The sequence below is a fragment of the Lepidochelys kempii genome, chromosome 18 (assembly GCF_965140285.1).
Source record: "Lepidochelys kempii isolate rLepKem1 chromosome 18, rLepKem1.hap1, whole genome shotgun sequence".
Taxonomy (NCBI): Eukaryota; Metazoa; Chordata; order Testudines; family Cheloniidae; genus Lepidochelys; species Lepidochelys kempii.
Window position 1 is genome coordinate 14,149,675 of NC_136397.1, and position 21,180 is coordinate 14,170,854.

A 21,180-nucleotide genomic window follows, 5' to 3' on the forward strand; every position below is an offset into this window, starting at 1 on the left:
TATGAAAATCAAGGTGGGCCATTTCCAGCATAAATCCAGGTCTTCTCACCCCCCCCCCCCACAAACTCACTCCAATGAAGTGAGCTGTAGCTCACGAAAGCTTATGCTCAAATAAATTGGTTAGTCTCTAAGGTGCCACAAGTACTCCTTTTCTTTTTGCGAATACAGACTAACATGGCTGTTACTCTGAAACCAATAATTACTGAGTCATCCAGGAATGCCAATATGTAACCTGAACTCTTTCCATGTCCTAATTACTTTTCCTCTTTAAAAGTTATAATCAAGGAGAATAGGAGAAGTCTGACTTGCTTAAAATAAATAAATAAATAAAAAAGCTTGTCTAAACCTGGTGCTCCAAAGTCTTTAGCAGTAGTGCCTTGATGAGTCTGATGTGTTCCCTGGATTACTGAAACCTGCCAGGAATCATAAGGCTGACAACTCAGCACAGGGCTGAATTTGGAGCGTGAAAACTAACTGCGGAAGGTAGGACTGAGGACGTCTGCTAGATATGCAGTGTGGAGCAATACCAGGCTTGCATTTCCATGAAGGAATTCCCTGGAGGGGATTAAGTTTCTGTGGTGCACAGGTCTGGAGCTGGTGCACAGTAGCTGTTAGTTTCCTAGTCTATTTTGTGAGTGAATATTGTGTGAAGCATCTTAATTTTCAGAACATCTTGTAGTTAAGAATTTACTGAACCTTGACTCTGAATGAACTGACATGCAGTGTGTGTATTCATAGTAGTTGTGGATTATAATTGAAAACATTTAGTCTGTGGGTTGATAAAAATGCCAGATTATGGAATTTAAGCAATTTCCACCTACTCCTGCAACAAAATGGAGGGCTACTGTGAGCACACACACACTGGATGTAAATCTCCAACTGCTATTTCCATAAAACGCTTCCTTGCCCTCAGTCATGAGGTCAGTAGATGAGCTTTTTTCTATCATGGTATCTCTGCCCGTATAATTTAATCCCACATACTTGGTGTGAGGGGATACCTAGCTACTCTGTGCCCTTCCCCAACCACAGTCAGTGGTGCAAGTATTATGGGGGTGCAAACTCTGCTCAGCCAGCTCCTGCTGCCAGATTTGTGATGGGTTTATTTTCCAAATCCACTGTCTGGTTTGCTTTTTACAATGGAATGACTTGGGCCTCTTCCTGCCTGTCAGAAGTTAGATTACCAAACCATCCCAGCCTAGTTGTCAAACCAACTTATGAAGTATTTTGACCTATGGTGAAAAATAGGTGTTTTGGAAATAGAACTCTCCAGTTATGCATATCAAACCATAACTATCAGTTCACTTCATTCTGGTTTTGTTACATCTGCAGGAGTCCCAGGAGCTGGGAGGAGGGGAATGAACCGTGAGGGCGTCCCCGGGAAGAGTCCGGAGGAGATGTACATCCAACAGAAAGTGAGAGTTCTGCTCATGCTTAGGAAGATGGGATCAAATGTAAGTTTAATGGAGTTCTGAAAAAGTATCAGAACTTAACCGCCACCTTCTTCCACCCCGTCATGGAATTTGTGGCCAACTGGGATGTTCCCATTCCCTGTCGCCAGGGTTAAACGCCGTCAAATTCTTTTAAGATGTGTGGAGGGGCCACTTGCTCTGGAATTCACTCTTGCAGCACACATTTTGGTCATGCCTATAGTACAGGGAGTACAGCAGCATAGCTATGGCATTGTAACTATGCCAGCATAACCCCCTAGTGGAGACACAGTTTATAGCAGCAGAAGGGGTTTTTCATCATTGTAGGAACAATGCCTATCTGAGCAATGGCTGCTAGGTCAACAGAAGCATTCTTCCATCAGTGTGGCTGCATCGACTTAGAGCATTAGGTCAGCATAGCTAGGCTGCTCAAGGTGTGGACTTTTCACACTCCGAGTATCGTAGCTATGTCGATTTAAATTTGAGCAGGCCACAGTGGCCTTCAGTGCATGAGGGCTTGTCTACATGGTGCTTTAGCTCGAACCAGAGGGGTGTTCATTTTAGTGTGAACTAGCATTTTGTTCACTAACTGGCCTATGTGGATCCTGTTGGTGTGCACAAAAAGTTTCCCTAGTGCGAGTTAATGTAGTACTGTTTGAAATGGGACTACATTAATGCACACTAGGGAACTTGTAGTGCACAGCAGCAGGGCAGGGTCCATACAGGCCAATTACTCTGCACTGGCATATCACAGACTAAAAGTGACACTTCTCTAGTGGGGAATAAAGCACCATGTAGACAAGCCCTAACTTTCTTTTATTTCTGAAATAACGTTAATTGGCATGGGCAGGGGATGGTCTGTTTTTTTGCCAAATTGTTTTGGCCACTGTTGATTTATCCAGAGATGAAGCTTAGGCCAAAAATAAATTGTGAAGTGTGCAGTGGTTGAAATCGGGCCTGAACTTTTGCTGTCTTTTTTTTGTACACACCAAGTTTTCTAAATACTGTAATAAACTAGAAAATTAAAGGAAGTAATTATTGATGGTAGCTCTGAAGCCAATCTGCAAGTGGATGGATTCGTGCATCGGCCACTGTTGCTCTATGGCATTATATGAGCTGGGATTGGATGAGATTCTAGGGGTACTGCTAACTGACCCAAGGTCTAAGTGCATGTAGAGATCACTGATTCTAGCACTAGAAGAGCAGGGCTGCTGTGAATATAGACATGGCTCATGCACCCAAGTTTGTATAAATAGGTTTATAGTTTTCATAATTTTTTAGGGAATTCATATAGTATTTGTAAAATTAAAAATTGTAGATGAAGTGGGTCTGATTTAAAAAAAAGATCTGGATTGTGGGATTCTGTATTGATTGGGTCCCACTGATTTCTATGTACAATTCACTCAGTTAACAAATAAAAAGCAGTCCCTTCTAAGAGCAGCACCACAAATTTGCTGTGGGCTCTAATGTTCAAGTTAAGTTCTTTCCATCTTGCATGTCATCAGCAGTAGTAGGGTACTCATATTAGAGGTCAGAAAATACCTTCAGGTATACTGTACAATTAACCTCAATTAGGTTTGCGCAGTGAGGATATAAATCTGAAGACGTAGAGGAAAGGAAAAGTCACTCCATCCATCCTTGTGATAGTTCACTTTTCAAGTGAGTATGGGTTGTGGGATTGTACTCTTTGCTTTTGAAGTGTAAGAGTCTGAAAAATCAGAATATGGTAGCAAGGAAGGAGTTGGGTCCAATTGGAGTTAGATGCTTTAAATGAATTAAAATTGTACATGGACTGATATGGAGAAGGCACTGGTATTTGTCAATAGTCTGTTTCCTGCTATTCATCCTTTCATTTTTTGCACATTTCCCAGTTGACTGCCAGTGAAGAGGAATTCTTGCGGACGTATGCAGGTGTAGTGAATAGCCAACTTAGCCAGCTTCCTCAGCACTCTATTGATCAGGGTGAGTACCAGCAAAGGGGAAGATTTACCAGTGCTTTCAATCTGTACAGCAGTTTTTCCTGTTTGAAAAGGGCTTTCACACAGCAACACTGGAAAGAAAAAAATGTCTTTAAAAAGAGAAAAATGACTAAGTCCCCCCTGACACCCCCACACCCCAATTGGCAAAACTACTTTATAGAGGGGAGGTATAGTACCTGAAACTAGTTTTAACTCATTTCCAGCTAATGCTGTTCCTGAGGCATTTTGGTCTGATGCATATTTTTGGATGTTGTACATGTTGAACAAAAAGGAAACCTTAATTCAGATACAATGATTGACCATCAGAAAGAGCATGCATCTGTCTCTCCATGTCTCTCTGTCAATGGCTAGATAAGTGATCTGACTTTGTCTCAAATAAGGGAGACGTCACTTGAATTGATAAGAACTGCAGAAGGGTTTGCAGCCCACAGAAAACTGGCCATTGTCATAATTTGGTGCATCTTCATTCTCTGAAGAGGCAAAAGCTGAATGATCTTTGCTGTCATGGAAAGAACTGTCACATTTTGCTTGTCGTTCATGACACTGCATATTCTGGTGGATTCATTTGCCCTGTGCCTGCCAGGCTTCTAATGTCGACTTAATCTTTGAGCATAATCTCGGTAAGCATTGAGTTAGGTACCTGTATTTGGGTAATTACATTCCACCTACATAAATCCTTCCTGTAGTCTGAGAGATACACAGTTCATTTTTTGACGTAAACTGTGGAGGAGTGTTGCCGTGCACTGTTAAACAGATGGCTGCATCTCAGTGATGAGTGAAGTGAATCCTGGATGTATTTGGTATCTTTTAGGATGAGCAGTTTTATAATAAATAGTATTGTTCTTTGCAGTGTTGTGATAGCCTTGTTGGTCCCAGGATATGAGAGAGACACACAAGGTGAGACCTGTCAGAGAGCTCTATAGATCTCTCAAGCTTGTCTCTTTTGCCCACAGAAGTTGGCTTGATAAAAGATATTACCTCACCCACCTTGTCTCTGTCAATATTATTCATGACTACTTAGAACACTGAAAGCCAAATTCTCCCAATTGACTGTAGGCCATGACCGCCCAATACTTTCTATTCATTCATATAACTGTATTTGTTTTTCTTCTTTTGGGGCTGTAGTTGAATTTCAGGCATGTGTGGGGCACCCAACATCTCTGAACCTGCATTTACCATACATGCTGTGGCTCATCTGCCTGCGCTAGCTGTGGTCTGAATTTTGTCACTATCTCTCTAGCTGGGAATGATCTGTGGACTATGTTATATGTGTTAAAGTGCACAAACTGCAGTCCTCCTTTCTGGAAAGATAGAAAGGAGATATCTTACCAGAACATGAGCTCAACGCTTCTTTGTTCATCCCCATTCCTAAGGAAGTGCTAGCACATCGTGAGTTGCCTTCTCTCACTGACCATTTTACCTTTCTCAAAGTCGTGTGCAAGGCTTCTCTGGTTGTAATAATCTTGCGGAAAGATTTTCCCTTTAAATTGACAGTGTCAAGTAGTGTATGCCCAGAATGGTAGTGCTTCTCTTCTCCAGCCTACTCCAGAAAAAAGGGGTGAAAGATGTTCACAGAACAATAATGAATGGAAATACTTCATGACTTTTTAATTAAAAACTTCTTTAGTGGGGAATTTCAATATTTTCTCTAGTGATGCAAACTCAAACGCAGCAGTATGGCACTTGTGCAAGAATATCAGCAGGAAAGTGATTAAACAAAGTCAAACAATAAAGTGTGTAAAAAGTAAATGAGTCTATAATTTTCAGTTTTGGGTAAGCTAAGGTGTGACTAGAAGAATAGGTAAATTGTTTGGAATGTGGACCCTCTTTTAGTTGTGTTTATCTAATAACTAACACAGAGGTCTTAGATTACAGCGGTACATATAAATATAAAAACAGGTATAGGAAATGCTTTAGAAGGGGTACTAGGAAGATGAATAATTTAATGTTGAGGTTTATTCTTAAATATAACAGTGCTTTTATGTAATTTTGTAGTTAGAGGAACGTGGGATTCCATAGTTTTCTCTGTTCTCCAAACTGTTTGGCTGTTGTACAGCTGAAAATAAAATGGGAAAAGTAGAAATAGATTTCTAACCCACACAATGAATTCCTGGTACTTGTGATGTTTTAATTAATGTAGCTGCAAGCAGCTGTTTGATCACACTGAAGTGAGGGCTCACACAGAATAAACTGGAGTCATTTAGCATCCACTCTGTCCTTCTCATTTACCTGAATATGTGAGCAGAGTGAAATGTTTGTCAATACAGGAGTCCATTATAAGACTGTTCAGGTAACTCAGAGCCAGCAGAGTTAGGTTGAATGCTGAGCAGTATGAGAAATCTCCTTATCTGATTGGATTCCATATTGTATTTCTGTAATTCTGTGAGGCAAAACAGTCTTAAATTTAAGCGCTAGGATAGCCTATTGCACAGTATCTCTTATGCAATAGAGAGATCTGGCTATTAGTTTTGAGGGCCCAGGCAGGTAAAATGGTCCCCATGCTTCATGTCAGAGCCGTTTTAATGTATATTGCACATTATGGTTCAATAAGTTTCTAGATTACATTACACTATTTCCCTGTTTCCATAAAGAACTGTGAAACATGATGATGATGATGGAGAGGGACACATTGCAGTAAAACTTCCATATTTATTTTGATATATGCTAAACTATTTCTTGTGGTGTTTTCATTTGGTGATGCACTGTGTGTAATCTTATTTGGATGGTAAGGTTGCCTTATTTTTTTTGTTTACTCACTGAGTATGGGACTGGCTCTTGGTCTTTTGAATCTTTATCAGTTTTGGCGGGAGGGAAATTGTTTGGCACTGGTGTAGTTGTCTAATTCCAGTCCATAAATCTGTTCTGTACCTCACTGCCTCATTCTCCAGCACTTGTTTTGAAGGGTTCTGCACTGGCTCAACTAAATTCATATTATGAAATCTGGGTTTGATGGGGAAGTTGTTGATGAGCCCTGTTACCAGAAAGCCCATATTTTAATATAGAATCAGACATTTAGTATAGCTAAATCATTTAGAGAACAATTCCAAACACAACCTTCATAAACTTGGTCTTCAGTTTTAAATCTGGATGTTCATTCTTTAACCCCCCCCCCCCCCCAAAAAAAAAAAAAAAAGACCATCAGTTACTTCCTCTAAGAATAACATATACTCAATGCAGGTAATAAGCTTTCATGAGCTTCAGCTCACTTCAGCTTATGCTCAAATAAATTTGTTAGTCTCTAAGGTGCCACAAGTCCTCCTTTTCTTTTTGCGGATACAGACTAACATGGCTGCTACTCTGAAACAATGCAGGTATTGTAACTCTAGCAACTTCATACGTCTTTCAATGCATTAAACCTCTGTCGGAACAGATAACTACTGACTTCTTTGCAGCTAATCTCCTTTATACTTCCTGCTCAGTCCAAGGAATCTCTGGCCATATCCCTTCTCTCGTGGAAGTAAATTCCTCCCCATTGGTACTCACTGTGATCAAATGAGAGCCAGTTCTATCTTTGAAGACCAAATCCGCCTGACCAGTTTTCCCCTTTAACTTTTGGAAACATGACCACAGCCAGAGAAATCCACCTTTTGAGAGGAGAAAACAAAATAAAGCGAGAGATAATGGCTCGCTAGCCAGAGAGTCAGGTGGCAAATTTGAACATGATGAGGTTAAGTAAAAGTGAGTAGTATGGAGAATAGGAGTTAAGTAAATCACGAGTCCTAACCAACTCTCATTTGCTTTGAGGAACGAAGAGGGAGCTCTAATTTGTCATATTGGCATGAGTGTTGTAAAATTTATTGGTCTAGACTTTGACCATCCCAGGATTAATTTCTACAGATAAACTATTGCACTTAAGTATGTTACCACAATATTGCCCTTTGTTTCTTCTGTGGTATCATTTTAAGCGTACATGTCAGTTGTGATGGATTTGCCAGAAGTCACATCAGACATCTTTATCTCATGTCATGTTTAATGTTGCTGGAAAAAGGAAGAGTTCACTATGGCTTCAAAAATAAATTGATACAAATCCCAAAGACTCTCATGTAGGGGTGGGCAAACTTCTTGGCCCGAGGGCCACATTGGGGTTGCAAAATTGTGTGGAGGGCCGGGTAGGGAAGGCTGTGCTCCCCTCAGAATCCCCAATCCATCCAACCCCCCCTGCTCCTTGTCCCCTGACCCCCCCGCCCCCCGGGATCCCACCCCTTATCCAACCCCACCTGCTCCCTGTCCCCTGACTGCCCCGACCCCTATCCACAACCCCGACCCCTGACAGGACCCCTGGGACTCCCACGCCTTTCCAACTCCCCGTCACCTGACCACCCCCCCAGAATCATCGCCCCATCCAACCGCCCCCTGACAGGCCCCCCAGGACTCCCACACCTATCCAACTGCCCCGTGCTCCCTATCCCCTGACTGCCCCCCAGGATCCCCTGGCCCCATTATCATGCCCCTCAGAGCAGTATGTCTGGTAGCCATGCCCCACAGCCGGAGCCAGACATGTTGCCGCGCTGCCCTGCAGGAGCATACAGCCCCGCTGCCCAGAGTGCCGCCCATGTGGCTGCCTGGCTGTGGGGGAGGGGGGACAGCAGGGATGGGGCCAGACTAGCCTTGCTGGTGGGGAGCTCAAGGGCCGGCCAGGACAGTCCCACGGGCTGGATTTGGCCTGTGGGCCATAGTTTGCCCACCTCTGCTCTAATGGCTTACTTAAAATCTAGTATCTTAAGGGAGGCTCCCTCTCCACTAGATGGCAGTATCTCTTGCTGAAAACTTCTATTCTAGACACACAGTGAGGTACTTAAATTGTAATTTATTCTTGAAAACTTCTTAAAGGAATTTCTTTCTTCTGTTCTCTTCCTCCTCTTTTCTTTTATGGGATCTTCCTTGTCATAGGTTTATTCAGCCTTTGCAAAGCAAAAGCAAAAAGTTTTTATTTAGGAAAAGGTATGTACGTTTTTGGGCCCACCTACAAAGATTTGGCAGCCAAGGGGAAATCCTCATCTTTTCTTCCAGCAATGGGACAGAAGAAAGGTAACTCTCAACCTGAATTGTCCTATACCATCTGTACTATCTCATTCTCCCAACAGACAGACCAGAAGGGGTTGGAATTCATGGCCCAACTTCTCCCCAGCGTATGGAGCAATGTGTTAAAGCCAACAGGAATCTTAGCATTCTAGATGATGCAATAGAACCAGAGAGACTTTTAGTGTTATACAAAGCTATTTGCATCTCTAATCTAAGCATGCTGTAGAATAATTATGTACCATACTTGGAATTTGTGAGAGCTGAACTTGCCAACAGAGGTTTCTCCTGTTTTTTCCTCCCTTTTGCCTATTTCCCTTGGAGATACCACTCTTCAAATGGTGTACAGACATTAACAAAATCACTTCACGCTTGTGAAGCAGGGAAAATAGTATCCCCATTTTAGCTGTCATGCAGTGGAGGCAGAGAGGTAAGTAATTCTCCTGAGGTCAACAGAGGATATTAAGATTAGAAGTTCTTAGGTCCTGAATGATACTTTTTTTAAAAAAAAGACAAGTTAATATCTATCCTAATATCTAATTTGTGTACAGTATAAACCAGTAATAAAAAATGGAATAAACTGTTCAACTGTACTTGTATACTGCCTTACTTGTATACTGCCTTTCATGTGACGATCTTAAAACACTTTTTGTCCTCTCAAATCAAGAAGAGCTAAGAGGACTGTGGTCAACCATTGTTGTAACAAGCATGGTTCTGGTGTGATGTGGTCAAGCCTTGCTTAATTGGAAAGGGCATTGATGCATATATCATATGTACTTTGCTGCCAGTACTGCATGCAGAACCAATACAGCTACATAATGAACTGCATTCTGTTCCGTCACCTCATACTCCACAAATTGCCAACTGAAGTCTCTTTCCTTCCAGGATCTTAGTGGTGGTGATATCAAGCAGAAAGAAAAGATCATGATACATATTATGCTGGCAGTTAAAACCTTCTTGCTTGAGCTTGTAAACTAAGCACACTTATCATTAGACATTCAGGGAGAATAAATATGGGATCCTATGGCTTAATTTTGTTCATTCTTAGACTTGTAACTATGTTAACAATAAAAGATTTTGATCAACTTCCCACACCGTTCTAATGCCAATGAAAGTGGAGGCACCCAACGACAATCCTGGAGCCTTAAATTTTCCCCTGTCAAGTGAGTATCTTTTACAGCAAACAGAGATTATGCAATGGAATTTACTCTGCAGAGCAAGAAAATCTCTCTTCAACAAATGTAATGCAGTGAGAGAGAGAACTTCATGGCCAAACCCTTTATGAAAGGGGTCCAGCCTCTGCTTGAGGATGGCTGCTCACTCCAGGATGCAAGACTATCAAGCATGCCCAAGAGGAGATCTCTCCCCATCCAAGGAAGACAGAAAAACCTTGTGAAGGATCTATGCTAAGAAGATTGGGAAGAACTGGCTTCAGATGATAACTTGTAAATTAGATTACTTCAGAAAACTCAGAAGGATGCTGAAGGAGTGGAAAGTCCAAGTGATCTTCTTAGAAGTCCTCCTTGTCCCACAAGTGAAGACAGAAGATTCTGGAAGTGAACCTTTGGCTGTGTAAATGGTGTGAAGGTAGAGGGTGTCAGTTTTATGGAATGTTAGTTGTCCTATGGGAGGAGAGGGCTGTATAGCTTGAATGTCCTTCATCTCAGTAGAAGGGGAACCAGTTTGCTAGGGCAACAGGCTGGCTAGATTAATCAGGAAGGCATTAAAACAAAAGGGATGGATGAGAAGGGGAACAAATGAGCACTCATTTAGCACAAAATCAAGATGTCAAGAAAAAAATTAGGGCACCAAGGGACATGAAAAGGGGGGAGGGATAGCTCAGTGGTTTGAGCATTGACCTGCTAAACCCAGGGTTGTGAGTTCAATCCTTGAGGGGGCCATTTAGGGATCTGGGATAAAAATTGGGGATTGTTCCTGCTTTGAGCCAGGGGTTTGGACTAGATGACCTCCTGAGGTCCCTTCTAACCCTGATATTCCATGAAAAGAAGAAATTTTTTAATTGTCTATAAACCAATGCCAGGAGCTTAGGTAATAAACAAGAGGCATTGGGATTTCTCATTGAGCATAAATTTGATTTAATTGATATTACTGTAACCTGGTAGGAAGATATGCATGATGGAAATGTTTAAGTCACTGGTTCTGAACTCTTTAGGCAGGATCCAGTGGGCAAAGGGGGAATGGGAGAGGCACTCTGTCAAAAGTGTCTACCTATTTTTGAATCACTGACAAGCAAATGATCTTAAATGCTTATGGATCAGTGTGTTCTAATACATAAAGCACGAGATGTTGCAAACTTTTAACAGTGAGGGTAATTAATCATTGGAACAATTTACCAAAAGTTGTGATGGATTATCACAATGGTCCCTTTTGGTCTTAAAATGTATGGATCTTGACACAGCAGTGAGTTGGGAGTCTGTATCAGTTGTGAAATAACTGTTCTTATACAATTTTGGAGATGCTTTATTCCAGTTAATTGTAAACTAAGGTTTGTAGATGGCAGAGGTACTTAATTAGGGCTTCCTGTAGCTGCACTAGATAAAGACTGCAGAGGAGATGTCCACAATCTTGTAAGTAGGTCATACAGCCTCAGTCATGTTGCAGTTTGTGTTAGTCTGTGTTTGAAGCAGTCTGTACCCATGAAATGCTCTCCTAGGACAGCTAGCTGGGTTGCCATACGTTCACCTGAGACAAGACCACTGAGGTCTTCCTTTTGTTGTGTTCCTTGGTAGCTTTCGTAATAAGTACCTGTCAGCCCATTTGAGCAAGACTATTTTTGTGTCTGCTGGAAATCACTCTGCAACAGGGGTTCTCAAACTGGGGGTCTGGACCCATCAGGGGGTTGTGAGGTTATTATATGGGGGGTCGTGAGCTGTCAGCCTTCACCCCGAGCCCCGCCTTTCCTCCAGTATTTATAATGGTGTTAAATTAAAAACACTTGTTTATATATTATAAGCGGAGGGTGTCGCACTCAGGCTTGCTATGTGAAAGGGGTCACCAGTATAATCGTTTGAGAACCACTGCTCTACAACCAGGGTATCTAGTCTTGTACAATGTCTACTTGCAGCAACAAGACGGTACTTCAGAGGGAGTGAGTTTATCGTAAGCCCTGCTGAATACAAAACTGTTCCAGTCATAAACCTTCAATGAGCCACTATTAATAAAACCTGAAGTTTAAATTACAACCTTGATAGTCGGCAAAAGGCTTTAGGGGATTACAAGATCTGTCAGAAATAGACACTAATAATCTCTAACTGTAATCAAGAAACACCTTAAAATTCCCATAATATATGTATTTAAAAGATAGCCCCGAAGGAATAGACTCAGAATTTTTTCTGCAGTTTGCTCTTATATTCCAAGGGGAAAAAACAGATCAAAATCTGGTGCTCTTACATCGCTCACTCTGCTTTCCAAAAACTATCAATTTACAAAACTTACGAACTCCTGTTCTAGGCTTAGTCATGTACCTCATTTTACATTTGTGATTGCTGCTCCCCTGAGAGGCATCTCATAGTGTGTGCTATAAGGGTGAATTTTGCTTTCTTGACAGGCAATTGTATAAGCTTCAAGTTTAGTTTGATTCCATGTTGTATTTCTCTGTGCAAATCAGGCAATGAACTTGTTCCAGTGATCTGTGATATACCACCCTTGTTGCTCTAGCAAATGTCAAACCAAATACCATGCAACTGACAATAGTGACTTGATTGTTCATAATTTTACTGTAATAAATGCTGTGAACAAATAAAACGTGTCTGAGTATAGCAAACAGTTTTATGAAGCTAGCTGTGGGTGTGATTGAATTCTAGCAATCAGATTTGAGTTCCTCATTTCAGTCCCTGTGCTGGAGTGAGAGTCGTCAAGGGCTGGCTCACCACTCTGTGCACTTTGACAAGCACCCCCACATGGCCAAAATTGGGAGATAATTTATTAGAACCAGGTGATTAACTAGTTAACAAGGGGATTTGGCTTGTCAGCTGGGGAGGGTTAAAAGGGAGACAAGATGCGAGAGGGGGAGGCTGGAAGGAAGGGCAAAGAAGCCCAGGATCGCAGATGTGAGACCTCTCTCCCCACCCTCTCATCTTGTGCCTCGGGGGTGCATTGAAGCTTGGTGATGGGACATGAAGTTGCATAAGACGTAAATAAAGGACACTGCAGTGAACTGACATAAGTGTGGGGACCACTTGCAAAGAGAATGTAGGGTGAGGGAGCAAACCCTGAGACAGTCCCCTACAAGACAAGGGTCATAGAGGAGGCTACTTCCTGCAAACTCCTCATCAAAATCTTGACTATAATTGCAGCACATCTCTCCAGGTGCCGTTTCCTTAGCACGGACCAGTGGCTATTACTGGTCAGAGTACAAGACTGAGAGTCCACACACATCTGGGTTCTAGCCTCAGCTCTACCACGGACTGCTCTGACCCTTGGGCAGGTTCCTTAAAATCACTCTGCCTATCTGTAAAATATGATAATTCTTCCTTATTTCACAGATGTGTTGGGAGGTATAACTAATGTTTGTGAAGTATTTTTGAAAGTTGCTAGAGAGAGATGAAGTACTAGTGGAAGGGATTGAACTACGGGATGAGATGCCTCTTATCAGGAAAACAAGAATGACCGTATGAAAGCGCCAGACTTCTCTACTCCCTGACTTGGTGAAAGAGACTAAACTTTTTTGAGCTTCATGTCTCCCCCTCCCCACCCCTCACCATTTACATTAATGAGAAAAAAAGACTGCAGTATTCTACAGTTAAGATACTAAATGCAGTCGTAACCATGTTATAACCATATAATGTTGAGGCCATTAGTGTAGTGTTTTTATAAGTGTAAATTATTCCTCTTTCCCCACTCCAAAACATTTTGTTACTAAGACTCAAGGTTTTTCTTCACGGGCTCAGAAGTCCTGAAAGATCTAAGGAACTAAGCAATTTCCATCTGTTCCACACTAGTCCCGCTCCCCTCACTGCAGCAAATACTAAAGTGATTCAGACTGTAAGCTTCTTGTGTTTGAATTTGTGAATTGATGGCTTTCCACCAAGTCTCCATCACTCTTCAGATGTATCTTGCACTGAAGTATTCAGCTAAACATATCCTTGTAAAAAATACAGTATTTTTGTTTTTAAATTGTGCTTGGCTACATAACTCACTGCTGTGTGGTTGAACTGGAAAACAGAAGCTATATAGCTAGAAAGTACAGTACCTGGGTTTCACTTTTAAGGCCTTGGGGACTACAGCACTGTTCCTACAGCAAGAGGAATGTCATGCTGTTTTTTAAAGAAAGCATGTCCCTTGGGGAGGACAGAGCTGAGCTGCAAACACACTGGCTGGGTTAGAGACTCTAGCTGTGTGTTAGAGTGTTAAAAATAAGCCCACAGTGTAAACTGAGGAGAAGAGATTATTGCTGTGAGATTTGGGGTAGTTATTGAGGAGGGATGGAGTTATTGGCTAGAGCATCTCTTCAACTTTTCTCTTTGAGAGAGTACTTTTCTCTTTCTATACACACATTGCTTGTCTGAGTCTAGTACTTCTATAAAGTTGCATATTACATTTTTAGGGTGCCAAACCTGAGATTTAGGGAAAGGGCTAATCGTTGAAAGGTGTTTGAGAGTAGGTGGCAGAGACAGGAGAAGAGGATGTGTAAAGGGTTTGAGCAAAAGAGAAATACTTCTTTTTCCAGTTCTGCATCCTTCAAGTAAGCTGCTTGAGATGTTTAACCCTTTAATCCCTAAAAGCTACTTAGGTGGCTTAGTTTGCTTGTGGTTGCAAAGCATTCAGGGGAAAGGGGATAGATTTGTTACTGAAAAGATACTTGAAATAGCTCATTAGATGTTCTAAAGTGTTAAATACACTTTTGTATCACTTTTTAAAACACGAGCTTCATATTTCTGACTCAACTGAATGTCTGAACAGTGTTTAGCTTCTGTTATTCGCAGGGCTGAACCACATTACACAACACATGATAGTGTATGGTTGACTCATGCTGAAGAGGTCTGTGCCAGCAGCCTAATCATATTCATGATTTATAGGGCCGGAGGAGTGTCATATTGAGTGGACTTCCTAGGAGAGCTTCCTTTCTAATGTAGACACAGCTTGTGTCTCACTATCCCAATTTACAATGCATCACTTAGGAGTCACACAGCAAAGATGAACAACTCAGGTAAACCTTGCTAAGGTGGAGTTTCCTGTGCTGAAGGACAGCTCACTTAACTACGTTCTTTGTCTGTCTTTTTGCAATCACTCCTTTGAAACTGATTCCCACTGATTAGCAGATGAACTTGCTGGAGAGTGCTGAGCTCAGTGGCTGCTTGCAGCTGTCCCTACTGTTCAGCTCCATTCACTAGTTGCTTGACCTTCAAGTAATTTTATTTGTGTTTTTAGGGCATGTTTTGCCTGCCTTTTAAAGAGCCAAATGGCTAGACTACATGAATAAATTCATATAATCAAAGCAGTGATGTTTCCATATTCAGCTGAACAAGCTGAGGTTCCAGAGTCCTGGGAAAAGATACTGTCACAGATGACTGGCCCACAAGGTGCCAAATTTCCTCTTGTCCTAAATTAGATATTGTTTCTTTAAGAAATTACTCCTTCCCACCTGCTAGTAATCTTCCAAATTAAGTGCTGCAATGGTGTTAAATCGAAGTACTATCACTGAGTGAGAACCTGCAAACTGTGCAAGATGCTGGAGATGGTACCCAACCACACATGTAGACAGGCTATTTTGTCATTCTGGTTCCATCCGTTCTCTCTCCCTGATGCTTCTATTCTTATGTGTCAGCAGTCTGAGTGAACATGACAAGCTCCTGTCTCTTTACTGATGTGGCTGGGAAAGCAGAGGCTGCCGTAATAGGCACGTATCTGCAATTGCAATAACGCCTGCCAGTCACCAGGAGTATCTTTCTTTGGGTTCAGTTTTGAAACTGGGATTCTAATGCTATTGCAGCAATCTATTTGGAAAGTTAATAAGGGGGAGACCATCATTAGTCCATCTTAACATAGAATATATGCTATTTAGGGGTGGTGTTTAAATATTAGGGCTATCAGCCAATGTGTATAAGGTAACATTTTAAAAATAAAGTAATGGGGAGTGCATACACCTACCTAGGCCCTGAAAAATGTTGTTGTTAAAGGTTCTGAATGTCCAGTCTTGTTTGAGGGGGTGGTTTTGGGAGAGGAAGGATGGAACATGGAACAGGGCTCTGGAGCTTATATTTCTACCCTCAAATACAGACTCATAATACAAGTTTGTATTTGAAGGCAGGAACAAGTGCCCAAGGACTCTGAAGGGTCTTGAAGAGAGGGGTTGCATGTGCAGGAACTGGAAGGTCTAGTCTGAGTATGCACCTTTTCATTGTTTGATATACCTTAATTACTGCAAGTGTAAATGCTTGGTGAAGGATGTGCTCAATGTAAATATGGTTCAGGACCCTATTATCTGGATCCCAGGCTTTTGGCAAAGGTCCATCTTAACTTTGGAAACTCTGTGCTGGTTTTTTTTTTTTTTTTTTTCATGTCAAAGAAAACATCCCTTGTGAGAGGCAAGTTAGTTTGGGGCTGAGCCCCTGTTCACTAAGACCTCTGAGCCTTGTTGTCCTCTCACCAGATGAAAGCCCCTGCTCCGTTCTCTAGAGATACTTGTCGTGGTATGTGATCACAGGCTGCTTAGCAAACTTGTTGTGTTGTGGGTTTTATTTAGTTCTGGATAGCTGGGATCATTGGAGTGGACTTCTAAGAATGATCCCAGCTACAGGTATGGTATGAACTTTCCCTGGGAAAGTGTGCCCAAACTTTCTGCTGTCGTATTTTCATGCAGTCTAACGCTCCCTAAGCAGGTTGTGAAGGATGAAAGATTTCATGACAGGGTCCACTCCAGTTCTATTGCATATATGCTAGCTGTCCCTGTTTAGCAAGGATGTGTTCTTCTTCAAATGCTGGTCCCAATATGTACTTCACACATGGGTATGCATGTGTGCCATTAGAGTCAAGAGATTATTAACCTGTGGTGTCCTTTGGCCCACACAAGTGCAGTTGCTCTCCTCATGCTCCAGACAGAGGGCGTAAGAGATGGTGCAGGCCGATACCCCTCCAGTTCCTTTTTACCACTGCAAGGCCTAAGTTGGAATTGTCTGTGGCCAGATTTCTGCAGCTTCTTTCTTCTAGCCTGTAAGTAGATATTGTAAATAGTTTTTACATTAGCAGAAAGAAAAGGAGTACTTGTGGCACCTTCGAGACTAACAAATTTTTAGAGCATAAGCTTTCATGAGCTACAGCTCACTTCATCTTTAGCAGAGTTATTTTTTTATAGTATAGTTAGTATAGCTTGTTCCCCCCTCTTTTCCCCTCCTACCTTGATGGGGAACCCCTTCTCACAGTCTGAGACTATGCTCAGTCGCAGGGTTCAAGAATTGTGTCTTGCCCTTGCTCCTTCTCTGAGTGACACCACCAATGCTGCCTCTGTGTGGGTGAGATGCATATCTCTGTGAAGTGCAGCATCTGCTGCTCATTTCCACTGCGAACATGTGAAGGCTGTGAGCATCTGTTGAGGAAACAGATCTAGTACTTGACACTTCAGTACTGCCTTCTATCCAAGGAACTTAAAGTGGTTGGCACACACACACCTCCCCCAGGAAGTAGGTCTCTGTTTCAGAGGGGTAAACCTAGGGCATAGGATGTTGAAGTGAATTTCCATAGGGGACCACGGCAGTCTGGCACAACTAGGACCTAGAAGTCCGAATTCTTCATTCCTAGATTAACTACCAGACTCAGTCTAAGGACAAATCTAAATGATTTACAAAACATGCATAGAGATGCAGTTTTACATATGTTTTTTCCTTCTTTCATTGTTGCTGCTTCCCTTTCCCGCTAGCTCCACAACTGTGGGTTGATTCTGGGGAGATCACCACCTTTTAATAGGCTTCCTCCAGTATGGGTATCTTGTGCTTACTTCTGAGCATAATTTGGGTCTGGTTCTGTCAGGTCTCTGATAAGGTCTTGCTGATGAACAAGGTCTGCCCCCTGCACCTCGGTGCCTTACCATGCTTTTACTATTGTTTGTGGTGTTGTAGCTGTGCTGGTCCCAGAATATTGCAGAGGCAATAATACCTGTTGTTGGACCCACTTCGTTGTGAAAAGAGACAAGCTTTTGAGCTTACACAGAGCTCTTCTTCAGGTCTGGACTAGAAAAAGCTCTGTAAGCTTGAAAGCTTGTCTCTTTCCATAACAGAAGTTGGTCCAGTAAAAGATATTACCTCATTTGCCTTGTCTCCCTGTTTTGACAGCTCATGCAGGGCCTCAGGCCCGCATTACGCCATAAACTCCATTAAACCCAGTGGCAGAATACGTAGACAGAGTTGAATGAAACTGAAATGAGAACTGTGTGGGATTGAACAGTATTTTGCCACTTACAGTTACTTTAAAACATGGATCTCAAAGTGCTTATAAATGCTCATTAAGCCTCAAACCCCTCTGAGTTCTTCCCATATTACAGACTGAGAAACTGAGGCAGAGAGGTTAAGGCCATATAGCAGTTTTTGGAATCGAAACCTAGGCTTTGAAGAGTCCTCTGAGTCCATTTGAATCATTACTGAAGGCAATAAACTATGAAGTTCTATATGAATGTCAAACCAGCATATGAAATGCAGCGGCCAGAGGGCACAATTGTGTGTTGGAGTTGACTCGGCCTGAGGCTGTCTAGAAACTTGAACCCATTGTGAGAAACAGTCAGTTTCAAAGTAAGGTGGGATAGTTGCGGGGTTTAAGTTCAGCCACAGGTGTCCAGAGCAGAGCTCCAGTAAATATTTTCAAACTTGTGGTAGCCCCGGCACACCCTGCCAGGCTCAAGCCCCAGCACCCCCTGTTCCCTACGGGGCTGAAGCTCTGAGATCCCTGCCCTGCAGCTGAAGCCTGGAGCCCCTAATGGGGGTGGGGCATCGGGGGCTCCAAGAAATACTCTGAGAATTTAAGCCTTGGATAGTTGTGTGCTCATGGCCGAACATGGACATACAACTTCAGATTTCACAGCCTGTCAGATAAGTTATTCATGGCTACTGCAGTTTGGACAAACAGTGGCTCTCTGTAATAATGTATCTCCTCCTCCCTTAGACACACAATTTATTAGATTTCATAGTTGGGAGCACTGGAATACAGCCGAGGCTTGCTTCTGTTGCAGGATGGGAATGTTCTGGTTTGTTTTCACCCTCCGGGCCTGCTACCTGTGAATCAGTATTACATGTCTGTAAATTTCTTTGTGCTATATGTTATGTTTCTGGGTGTCATGTGGTGCCTTCTGCTTACTCAGCCATCCACCTGGCTGCTCTGGGGGGTGTTACCTGTTTTTTGATGGATTCTTGTTATGTTTAAATACAGTTGCTTGAGGCTCTTGCAAACAGTGGTTTGGATGCAACTACCACATGAATACCTCACCCCCTGAATCAAAAAGGGATGGGAGGAGGAAATAAAGCTGTTAAACTTTATGTAAAAAATCCAGTGTTGATTAACTTTATCAAAAACTGTACTGCAAGGGTGAGAGCAATAGGGACGGCATATGCACTACCATGCTGGAAAAACACCTCATGATAAGATGAGATCCATGGAAGGACCTTGAAGGCTGCCTCTTCTCACTCTTCCTTTCCCCTCCCCTCCCCCCCCCCCCAAACACCCCTCAGCTCCTCATTCCAGCTCTGCAACAGGCTTCCTGTGTGACTTTGATAGTCATTTATTCTCTCCGCTTCACTTTCCTAGGTGTTGAAAATGGGGACAGTTTCATTTTGTAAAGTTCCTTTTACAAATGTATAACCAAAGAATATTACAATTGGTAACTTACACAAATGTGATTTTTTTTCATGCGCACAAACTGCACTTTACAAAAATGTAACTTAAAATAATAGGATAAGATTTAGTCAGCATAAAATTTTTAAACCTTATTTTAAAGGGAAAGTGGGTAAACAAATGAAACAGGAGTTAGAATTACATGGGTAGGGGACTGGTATTTACAATTATTGTAGATTATTAGCACTGTAGGAAACAGCTAGATTGGAAAGATCCCAAATTATAGCAGGTGCATGAAAACATTTTCAAGCTTAAATCTAATTTGCAGATAAAAAGGGACAGATATTGAAAGTGCTCAATGAGCCACATACAACTGATCCAGTTGCAGCTAGAACTGGAAAACTGCAATATAATACAAAAGATGCTCCTACATCTAATTACAAAGAGTAAATCAGTCAAATTATATAGAATGTATTAATATAAAAAAGGCAGCCACACTCTTGATGGCTAATGTAATAATAAAACCTGTATGTACTTACTGTGTTTCATCCAAGGATCTCAAAGAATTTTACAAAGGTGGTTATTTTGTTTATTTTACAGTTAAGGAAACAGAAGTTGAGTGACTTGGCCAATAGATAAGTCAATGGAATCCAGATTTTTTTGACTTAAAGGCCCCTGCTGTTGTCACTATACATACTGCCTCTTCAGGTCAGGCCACAAGAAATGCAGCTTTAATGAAATTAATAGCAATTGAGGATTTTCAGCATGGTTATAAAGTGGTGTTTGTTTTTTTCAAAATAGAACTTACCTTATGACTTTCTTAATGTTCAATTTTTGTTTGTATGTTCCCATATATTCCAGTGATGAGGTGCATTTCCTGTGCCCCAGTCTGTTTCCAAGTAGGAGGTTCAAGTAAATGGCAGGGTAACACACAAGCTACTAGAGCAAGAGAGACCTGCACAATTCACTGGGTGGGGCTGCTGAAACCATGATGTGTATTTCCCAAAACTGTCTTGAATATTTATTTTTACTGAAGCTGTTTAGAACAGGAGCTAGTAAGCTGTGAACATACTATTCAGAGAGCTGATTTGACTGAGAAAGCCAATGTGAACTGCAAAACTCCCGGCATCTGCTGTGTGGTTAGAGATATTTATTGCTCCTGTCGTGCTTTGCATACTGCTCTGTGCTAGTCACAGTGAGCAGTGCAATGGAACAGCATAAAAGTTAGGACTGTTGGGTTGTAGAGAGAAATCAGCAGAGGGACTTAAAATTGCTGGTGGATTATCTTGAAATAAGTCTCTCTACTTATATAAAACCCACCACAAGAATTTTTTAAATTTTCAAAAGAGAAGAAATAAAGAAAACAATCAAGAACTGTTAGCCAACCTAGCTTGTCTGCCGTGCTGGGTGTGATATCATCTGTGATATTACTGTTGCTAGGAGACCTTGCTTTCTCTGGAACTACATAGCAAAGGCATCTTTAGTTTAAAGGGGGATGTATATTCAGGGAATAGGAAAGTTGGGGCAGATACCAAGACATGGGATGCCAAGATCAAGCAATGTCCTGCCCATTCTGTTTAACTGTTTCAATGATGCACCAACTATCAGGAGCTCTCTGCATTTAAATTTCTCATATTATGCTTATTAGAATCCTTACTAGTCAATACCTATTTAATATGGAGGGTAATAGTTGAAAGATGCACCTCTTTATTTTTAAAAAGGAAAACACAAACATGCCAAAATGGCTCCTTAGCCCTTGGTTTTAATTCCCTTCTTGGATATATAACTTAAACAAATTGCCCTAGAGTATAAGAATTACTGAACATAAATATCATAAGTAGTGCTTTTGTTTTTTGAATTACATTAGCAGGAGGAATTGTGGTCTAGAGGTTTAAGCATGAACATGGGAGTCTGGACTCCCAGGTTCTGTACCAGGCTTTGCTATTGACTGTGTGTGGTCTTGGGTAATTCCATTTGTA

At 41.7% G+C, this 21,180-nt stretch overlaps 1 protein-coding gene across 3 annotated transcripts in view; it reads left to right on the plus strand.

The window, feature by feature from the left end:
* Positions 1-21,180, plus strand: part of CTNNBIP1 (catenin beta interacting protein 1) — a 63,887-nt gene that overhangs the window by 32,228 nt on the left and 10,479 nt on the right. For all 3 annotated transcript variants that reach the window (XM_073316972.2, XM_073316971.2, XM_073316970.2), the window contains 2 exons: positions 1,330-1,451; positions 3,299-3,389. In XM_073316972.2, coding sequence (XP_073173073.1) covers positions 1,356-1,451; positions 3,299-3,389 — 187 coding nt within the window. In that variant the 5' untranslated portion in view covers positions 1,330-1,355. The remainder of the gene's footprint in view (positions 1-1,329; positions 1,452-3,298; positions 3,390-21,180) is intronic.